This window comes from Ascidia mentula, chromosome 2, assembly GCF_947561715.1.
Source record: "Ascidia mentula chromosome 2, kaAscMent1.1, whole genome shotgun sequence".
Lineage (NCBI taxonomy): Eukaryota > Metazoa > Chordata > Ascidiacea > Phlebobranchia > Ascidiidae > Ascidia > Ascidia mentula.
Window position 1 is genome coordinate 8083156 of NC_138567.1, and position 9277 is coordinate 8092432.

Genomic DNA, 9277 nt, shown 5'->3' on the forward strand with positions numbered 1-9277 from the left:
ATGTGTGTTTACATCGTATTGATAATTAAGGCGAACCCCAATCGATTCGCCGAAATATAACACAATTTCCATACTGGCGAAGATCCGGTTAATTCGCATTTTCTTGCATTTTATCGCATTTTTTTGTTACTGAAGCACCAGTCTATACTTTCGTCAGAACATGATAAGTCGATTTATGTTTTACCGCCAGTTTATCACCACGAACGTACACACCTGCATAGTTCATGGTGTTTTACTTATAACCACACCCGAAGAATTGTCATGACAAGCACGACAAAGTAGGTACCACATACTTCCATCAATCTACACATTGTGTGTGATCAAACCACAAAGGCCTCAATAATAATTGCAGGCTGTTCAAAAGTTTAGCAATTAAATCTACGCCTTTGTATAAATATACCTATCATGTTGTGCTACTTGACGCAACAATTCGTCAAGTGCTTTGTTATTTTGAATTTTCTATGTCCCCAATTTAAGAGAAATTTCTGTGCGACTACTAGAGTAATCATCAACCATTTTCGGTTTGTCCACGGCACTGATGCTATATAATGCTAAATGTGTTCAACGTCCCACGTCGCTAGAGCACACCGGCTATTTGCTGTTTTCTTCCAGTGTCTGATGCCATTGTGTCAAGTCACAAGCACTAAAAATACGGTGCAACCTTTTCTCACTCAAAACACGCTCCGAGTTTTTGTCTAAGGGACGCTTGGCTACCTCCTTGCTAGCGCCCCTATTTCCTTGCAAATCGCTATAAATGCATCACAATAGTCTCATTTTTAGTACAGTTTGCAGCTGCTCCAAAATCACTATTTGTTACCACCTGTAACACACAAAACATTTGTTCAGTTAGTTTCCACATGCACAAACGAACCACTCAAACTCACTGGATTTGGATAGTAACCGCCACCCTAGAGAAAATTGCTGGATCCTCTCCTGGTTTTGCTCAATGCCCACCCATACAAGCCAGTATTAGTTTTTTTTTCAAGTTGAAAACCTACGCGATTTTTTAACTTGCCACAAACAACTGCATAAATATAACAACTGTGATATATTTTTCGAGGTTGCGAAGTTGGATTACAAACAAATAAAAACAAATTCACTTGGCCACAGGAAACTAAAATAAAAGTATCGAGGTCATGCGGGAAATATATAGAGGAATGAAAAAGGAAACAAATTACACTAAATAGTACCAGCAAAGGATTTACGCAAGAAAGGCGTGAGTTTGATCCGAATTCAACCCAAGATCTTGCAAGAATTTCATCGTCAACTGCGTAAAAGGTTTAGATCCGCAAACACACACAAAAATACCGCCTTTGGGGTCGGTTGACGAGGCCACCAATTCCTTTACAAGCGACATGTTTATCCGTCCGGTTTTGCCCGACCAATCACTGTCAGGTTGGGACAAAACATGTTCAACTGTAAATCGACCTTCGTGTTTTTCGGCTAACGCTTCAAGTTTTCCTCTCCACAAGATGTCGTCGCGCGTTTTGTTGAAGAATTCCAGATGGACTGCAGGTTGTTCTTTCCGAAGCAAACAATATCGGATAATACGAACCATGGGGGTGAAGCCGGTGCCAGCTGCTAAAAGCACGACCCTCTGCGCTCTGTCCAACACACTAAGATCAAACGAACCTTCGCAGTTGCTTACAGAGATCTCCTGACCCACCCCAAGGTGGTCGATCAATGAAGTGATGGCGCCGTCTTGATAGGTCTTGATCATGACGCTGAATTTTCGCACGTATAAAGGCGCTTTCTCGTCGGATATGTCACAGATAACAGTGTAGGGTCTTGTGAAATATATACCTTCCATTTCAGCTTCAAAATACACGTGGTAACCGATAGGCACAAACATATATGAACCTTCAGGAAGGTCAAAGTGATATATCGATGTATCGTGAGTGACGGTGATTTTCTTAGCTAATCGACAAGGGCGGTAGCGGAGTGGTGCATTTTTCCTTGGCGCACTCTTGCAGTGTGACTCGCCGTACTTGCCGATGTCCGACCACTGATCGCCAGGTATCGCCTTGTGCATTAAAAACTCAACTTTACCGACTTCCGTGCTGATTACTACGGATATTCGCTGCTTTACTTTTCGGCTCAAGGCGACGTCTACGGAGATGCATGTTTCTTTGGTCAAGATTTCGGCTCTGATTCTCTGCCCGCCATCCTCTACGTCACAAACTACGCCAGTATGGTTGTCCAGGTTTTTAACCTTGGTGTAACATACCAAGGTCACACATTCCACGCTCTGGTGCCAACTAGTGGTTGGCGTAGCTTTAAAAGGGACCCCGCCAACATCCTGTACTGCAGAAATGACAATACCTGGCACCCCATTTGCGTCATTGGCAGATTCATTAAAAACTGGAGCTTTGGGTAGTGCCAGACCTTTGTAGGCATTTCCTGGCTGAGGCGCCAACAAAGCGGAAGTTTTTGGCGAGGGATTGCTGAACTTGGAAAGAATTTGTGGACCCTGTTCAAGCCGACCGACGAGGCAAGCGCCAAGCATGGATTCGAAGTTCACCCAACGGTGTACCTCCTCGAACAATTGCGTTGCGTCCTTTCCGGCGCCACGCATAAGTTCCTTCTCACCCCCCGGATGGTAATCCATATAAGCTGTGACGTTATACACGAAGCCGCGGATTGCCATCCACGCGTCATCGCGCTTGTTGTGTTTCTGCAGCTCCTCAGGGGTCACTTTCAACATTCGGGAAGTTCCAATGCCACGCAGGTCTTTCCCCGACTTGCTTAACCGCACCCAGTCCATCAGCGAGAAGCCAGCGCGCAATGGGACCTTGGCATTGCTTTTCGATGATCCTGAAGAGGCACCAAGCCTCTGTGGGCTACTCACTGACGGAAAGAGAGACATTGTCCCAGTTTTGGGGTTCAGTTCACAGCCTCGCCCACAATCCTATGCCTACTAATGTGTTATACCACCTGTAAAACACAAAACATGATCGTTTTTGGTATGCAAGCCCCCGAACAAACCACACACAAGCAATATACACACAAAACCACAAATAAAACACGCAAGTCTACACGCGGCATATGCAAAACATGTTGTGACGTGTCACATTAAAATAGCCCACAGAAAAAGGATAAAATTGGAAAAGCAATAGCCTGTCATCACTGGAGGCATTTTCTTGACACATTTGGGTCTTTTACATAGAGAGAAATCCACAGTCTATAAAACAAATAACAATAAGGAATATGGATTAACTCCGAAGTGACAAACACAGCTGACAATATATTAAGTATATACATACATTGCAGTATGGTTAGACAAACAGCTTCCTTAAAGTCACGACAAAGGAGAATTAAAAAGAAAATCTTTTTGCACCCAACAAAAAAACTTTTAACCACTGACCTTTTTGCCTTGATTTGTGCCTTCGTAAAGAGCTGTTTTGAGAAAAGTCTTTGCCACAAGTGTTGCATTTAAAAGGTTTTTCACCTGAAAGAAAACTCTTCAATAATAAAACATACAGAACCTAATAAAAACATTATCATAAACTGATAAAATTACAAATGTGAACTGGCATGGTTTGAATTTTAGCTATGAATCATAAAGGAAGTATGTCAAACTAAATGTTTTTTGGTTGCTATGAGCATTTAAACTGCTAACAAAATTGTGGATATATACCAGTATGAGATCGAATGTGGACCTCAAGTACTGCTTTCCTGTGGAAGACTTTCTCGCAGTGCATACAGCCAAACTGCTTAGCTTCGTGTGAGGAAAGATGGCGCTGAAGACTGAGTTTGGTCATGTACGCTTTTCCACAGTGGTCGCAGATGAATTTTTTGCTGTCCTCATGTTCAGTCTGTGTACAAGCATGACTATAGTCAAGTAATTTTTCGATCAATCAAAAGATTCTCAAATGTTTTGTTCTGCTACACCACTTTTAAATCAGACGGTTCTCTGCAACCACTTGTAAACAACAACTTTGGAATTAATACATTACATTCAGGGACCCCCATATGCGGTTCCGACCCATATTTTGAGAAGTCCTGGACTGATCAACCAAAACAGCTACAGTGGTTGCAAAATTTGTTCTACTCACCTTGTAATGATTGACCAAAAGAATTTTTGAGGTAACTTTTAACTTGCAGATACCACACTGGAACATTTGCATCAACCTCGGCACATGGATTTTAGAGTGTCTTTGTAGCTGATACTTAGTAGTGAAAGCAACACCGCATGTTCCACACTTAAATGCTTTAGTATCTGCACAAATGATATGTGATTTAAAAAAAAAAAAAAAATAACAGCAAAATCTATTCTGTTTGGCAAAAACAACAAAATATGTGGCTCATAGAATATAATATGGATATGTTAACAAGACAACTTAAAAAAACACTTTGCGCCATTACCTGAATGAAATTTCATATGCCGCTTCTTGTCACTTTGATAGTCAAATGTTTGATCGCACAATGGACACAAAAAGCGCTTCTCTCTGTGCACAAGCTTATGCCTGTACAACTCTTTGCGACTGGCAACTTTAACAGAACAGTTAGGGCAGCTGTACTGGTGATCTGCTGGACTTCCATGGGACAGAACGTGATCCAAATACGTTGTCGCTGATGCAAAATGTTTGGAGCACTGTGAGCAACTAAACTTTTTCCCACTGTTGCTTTGCTTATTGCCGGAATGTTCTTCATGGTGATGCAAACCATATGACATTCGGGTTGGAAGGCACTTATCGCATACTATGCACTTGTAATTTTTTTTGTTTATCAGACGGTTTGAGGTTTCAGACCTTTTCTTTTTGCCACTTGAAACTATACTTAGAGATAAAACATCAGTGTCCTTATTATCATCATCACATTCGCTAAAACTTTCATTTGATGGATCAGTCTTATCAACCACATGAAGTTGTTCTTCTTTAGATGAATGAGCATTTTTTGTTTCAAATGAATTTGCATCTTTCGCTTTTGATGACTTTAATGAAAAGTCGGTTCTAGATCTGGTGTCACTAAAATCGATTGTAAAGTAAGCCCCTTTATCTCTAGCTGACTGAAAAATTTGTAATAACTCATGGTCACTCATTTTGGTTGGGTCAAGATATTGCTTGTCCTGATCCATGGTTACTTCGAAGAGGCAGAATGTGGTAAAGCAGACAAATCTATTTCAGTGTTGAGTGTCTCGGAAAATTCTTCCTCTAACAGTTGGTGCATGTACTTCCCGTCGTGTGCATACAGCCAAGAATTGTTGAGGAAATCGTATCGCTTGGGACCACTAATGGGCGATGACAACCATATTTGTTTGTTGGGTGCTTGCTTGTTAATCACATATGTTCCAACAGTTTTAGATACACAAATTGTTAGAACTCCACTTTCATAAACAACATCAAACTCAGATGGAACTTTATGTGTTTCTGCAATGTCCTCAAAAAACTCTGACAGTGCATCAAGAGTTAAGTTGCTGATTTTTTCATAGTCCGACTTACATAGAGTGCTGCTAAACAGAGACTGATAAGCACTGATAGGAAGAAAGTTTTGTTGGAAAATTGAAGTTTTAGATGCTGATGGCAATGTTGATCGGACAGAATTTTTAATAGTGTAGTGGTTCCACAATTTAGGAACAGCCCTTCTTAACAAGCAAGCATTCATTATCCCAGATGCATTCTGAAAAAATATACCATACATTAAAAAATATAAACTTTGAGTGATCATGCACCAGATAAACTTATTATATCATGTAAAATGCAGCACAGTGAACACACAAACTACAGTGGGTAAAATATATAAACACAGAGAAAAATATATGAAACTACAACTAAACACAACAAAATACAATATATTTTCAACTAGTAAAAGTTGAAAATTTACAGCAGAAATTTAATTGTGTGATCCAGAACTTTTTTTGGACTGAATGGTGCGAAATAGCTGTATGAGTTGCCTCTTTCTATCATTGTGGCAACCCAGAAATGTATTTGTAGCATATGATGGGCCACCCAGTGTATCCAGTGTGGCATCTTCCGCATAAACAGGACCATCGTTCCACATTAAATCAAAGTTTCCAATTCTTTTTTCCTTTCCAGACATCCTGCCTTCCATGTCTATGATATGGAAGGTGTCCTCAAGCAACCCAAACTTAAGATCATAATCCTCTTGGTTGCTAGCAGTCAAGGAGGGGGATGCATTCACCTCTAGCAGCCACAATTTTAGGTTGGAGTCGAGGAGAATGTCATACCCATAAAGCTCGAAGCAGTGTTTGTCGTTGATGATGGTCTTTTGTACACTTTGCAGACTTTTAATGAAGATTTCATTCATCTGCTGAAACATGTCTTCCACTGTTTCGTAGCCATGTTTTGCAGTCAAGTAGTGCCGAAGCTGTTGTAGAGACCACTTACATCCTTTTTCTGGGTCGTAGTCGGGTGCAGTTTTTTGAATTGCAACATTGGTTAAATGCACATAACTGTCATCAATGCTGTCCAATGAAAAGCGTGTATTTGAAAACCGGGCAAAGCCATCTCTGTACAGCCAGGCTTTCAGTGGAATATATGATGTTACTAGGACATAAATTCTCAAGTCAAATTTTTTTCCACCAATCAGGTATGGATTTCCCAAGTATCGCTGCACTATGTATGTTTCCACATCTTTCGTTTCTTCCTTGCGTTCATCTGCATTTACCCGATAGCCTTCCTTTTTCCATTCTGTTATGTCCTTCAGCCTTCGGAACAAGAATATGCCCTTGCCCTGGGACTTGGCAATTGGTTTCATAATCCAAACAGTGCCCGGATTCTTCTTGAACTCTTCGACAAAGATGTGGTACTCACTTGGGAGCTCATATGTCATTGGAAAGAACTCACACTTGGCAGACTCTGACTTGGACTCTCGCTCCAGTTGCTTCTTCAGCCTCTTTAGGTTTTTAACCATCAAATTTTTCCTTGTCAGCTCAAAGTGGTTGCGGAAATGACAGATTCGGACATGCTCTTCCATATAGATGTGATCGAAGTTCTCTCGCAACCAGCCAACGTCACACCAATAAAAATCCCAGTCTTCACCTTCTTTGGCTTCCACCCATCCTGCACGTTGTTTTATCATGTCAGCAATTACATTGTTAAAAGCACATCGATAACGAATGATACGATGATCACCAGCAACTTTTTTCTGATATCCCCTTCCAATTCTAACGTTTTTGGACATGACCTGTCTTTAAATTATTTTCTTTGGTGACACAAATAGTTGTTCAAGAACATCACAATAGTTTAGGCAAATTTAACCTGAAATTACAAACAAACGTATTTTAAGTATTTGCAGTTTCATCAGGAAACAAATAAGATTTAAAATAAAACTTCTCATTTGCAGACAGCAGAACTGTACCAATATTAAAACTACGAACACGTTACATTGTTTCTGTTCAATCAATTCTTTCAGCAATTTAATAAAAAAAATCCGGTAATTCCCCCTCCCTTGAAATGGTCGGTATGGCAAAATGGAATGTGGGAGCAGCGCCGCAGGTTTCAAAAAAATATAAAGACAATATTCCGTACATTACACAATAAATTCCACACAATATCATGGTTTATTTTACTTCAAAAAAAATATAAAATAAGTTATTGAACCTATACAACAGCGAAGAAACGTAAGGCTGTGCTGCTCTACAAACTAGAGATATTTAACAAGTGTGTCAATGACGCTAACGCGTCATGAGTCTCTTGAATTGTGATGATTTCTTCTACCTCGTCTTGCAAAGTAATCAGACCTTGGATCATTCTCTGGATAACGATTGTATCAAAAACTGTCATCGGCTTCATTAAAACGGCACATTACAACTCTTCAATAGAATGTGGATAGAATCTTGCAGCGTACCAATAATTCCCCAGTCGCTGCTTTGCTAAAGCTAAAGTCTGTTTGCGTGTTCTTGCTGATAAAGACTACTGAATTAAAAGCTCCGTGAACAGACTTCTTTATTAATGGAAACACACGATTGCAATTACCAGGTGGCTTAAGTTTAATTTGTTTCAAGCGCGTTTAACACGTGACTGAATTGCAGCGAATTAACTGTTAAAAGAACGTGCGAACGTTTACAGCGCGATGGCGAGAATAACAACAGGGCCGAGAGAGGTCGAGCGACTAAGAGAGTAGGCAAGACTAGCCTAGACTGTCGAAGGATTACGAAAATGAGCGTTTTATAACAAAGTGTTAGAAAAAATGTGTTGTCCAGCAGGATGGCAGAAAACCTGTGGGAGCTGCTGCAGGAAAGCTTAACACCGTCTGCAGTCTTCGGTCCGTATGTGTTCCAAATGTGTAAAGAATTAAGTAGGGAAACATGCGTGTTGCTACAATCTAAGCGAATAGAATAGAAAATACAATAGAATCGAGCTCAATTAACAGGCGCACATGACTTTTTATACTTGGATTATCGGAATCTTATTGGTTGGTTTAGTCACGTGCCGTCATCACTTGGGTTAATAGAATACGAGAACAAAGGTGTAGTGTGACATAAGCATAGGAGAACATTTTATTTGGTAAACAGGAAGTTAAATGAATCACTTTACTCGAGAACATTCGTTGGCTAAATCATTTAGGTTACATAATGGGATTATATGCAATACATGTGCAAAGCTGCACGCAAAACATTACGCAATACAAGCACTGATTTCTGTGACGTATGTTACATGCGCAACAGATTTTCTTAAGAAATCCCGGGTCGACCCAAGAGAGTGCTTTGTGCAGAAGAACTGGTGTGTCGTCATCGTTTGGCAAACTTTTATTTCTGTATTGTTTTGTGTGGCCCAGAAGGCCCACTTTTTCACCATCAAAAAGCCACCGTTAGTTTAGTAAGTTATAAATAAGAATTAATTTACGTTGCACAGGCGCAGCCAACAGTAACAGCGGCAATAGCGGCAATAGCGGCAATGGCGGCACGGATCTTACACCAAAACTGTCTTCTCGGTTACATTACTTCTCGAATTGCGTCAAAATATTCTCGAGTAATGTAACTCGATGCAGCTGTTTCTTAACCACAAGGTTGTGGAGAGTTAACTCCTGATTCAGACTCCGAAAATATATTTTGGTTCAACTCTGACTGCTACTCCGTTACCTGAAAATACCCGAGTGCTATTATTCTGATTCGAATCCGAATAATCTTGTTTTGGGTGTGCAACATACGTCACTGAAACCAGTACTTGTATTGCGTAATGTCTTGTTGGCAGCATTGCGCAAGTGTTGCGTAATTCATTTTGTTTGCAGTATCGCATTTGCAAGTGCGTTACCATAGGCCTTGGATATTTCGTAACTTCCGACCCAAGTGTTAACATTATCCCATAAGGTGACC

General features: G+C 40.4%; 3 protein-coding genes across 3 annotated transcripts; all 3 read right to left on the reverse strand.

The window, feature by feature from the left end:
* Window positions 1-1061: 1061 nt before the first annotated feature.
* Window positions 1062-2904, reverse strand: LOC145890614 (cytochrome b5 reductase 4-like). The gene has a single exon (XM_082981730.1). It carries the CDS (start codon window positions 2864-2866, stop codon window positions 1202-1204), a length of 1665 nt encoding a protein of 554 aa, XP_082837856.1. The 5' UTR covers window positions 2867-2904; the 3' UTR covers window positions 1062-1201.
* A 30-nt stretch (window positions 2905-2934) lies between these two features.
* LOC145890617 (zinc finger Y-chromosomal protein-like) lies at window positions 2935-5210 on the reverse strand. Its single transcript, XM_082981732.1, has 5 exons — window positions 4366-5210; window positions 4056-4219; window positions 3638-3815; window positions 3365-3448; window positions 2935-3181 (listed from the first exon to the last, which is right to left on the reverse strand). The coding sequence occupies exons 1-5, from the start codon at window positions 5075-5077 to the stop codon at window positions 3159-3161; spliced, it is 1161 nt and encodes a 386-aa protein (XP_082837858.1). The 5' UTR covers window positions 5078-5210; the 3' UTR covers window positions 2935-3158.
* Window positions 5211-5705: 495 nt separating this feature from the next.
* LOC145890615 (putative tubulin polyglutamylase TTLL9) lies at window positions 5706-7214 on the reverse strand. Its single transcript, XM_082981731.1, has one exon. It carries the CDS (start codon window positions 7141-7143, stop codon window positions 5833-5835), a length of 1311 nt encoding a protein of 436 aa, XP_082837857.1. The 5' UTR covers window positions 7144-7214; the 3' UTR covers window positions 5706-5832.
* Window positions 7215-9277: the final 2063 nt, after the last annotated feature.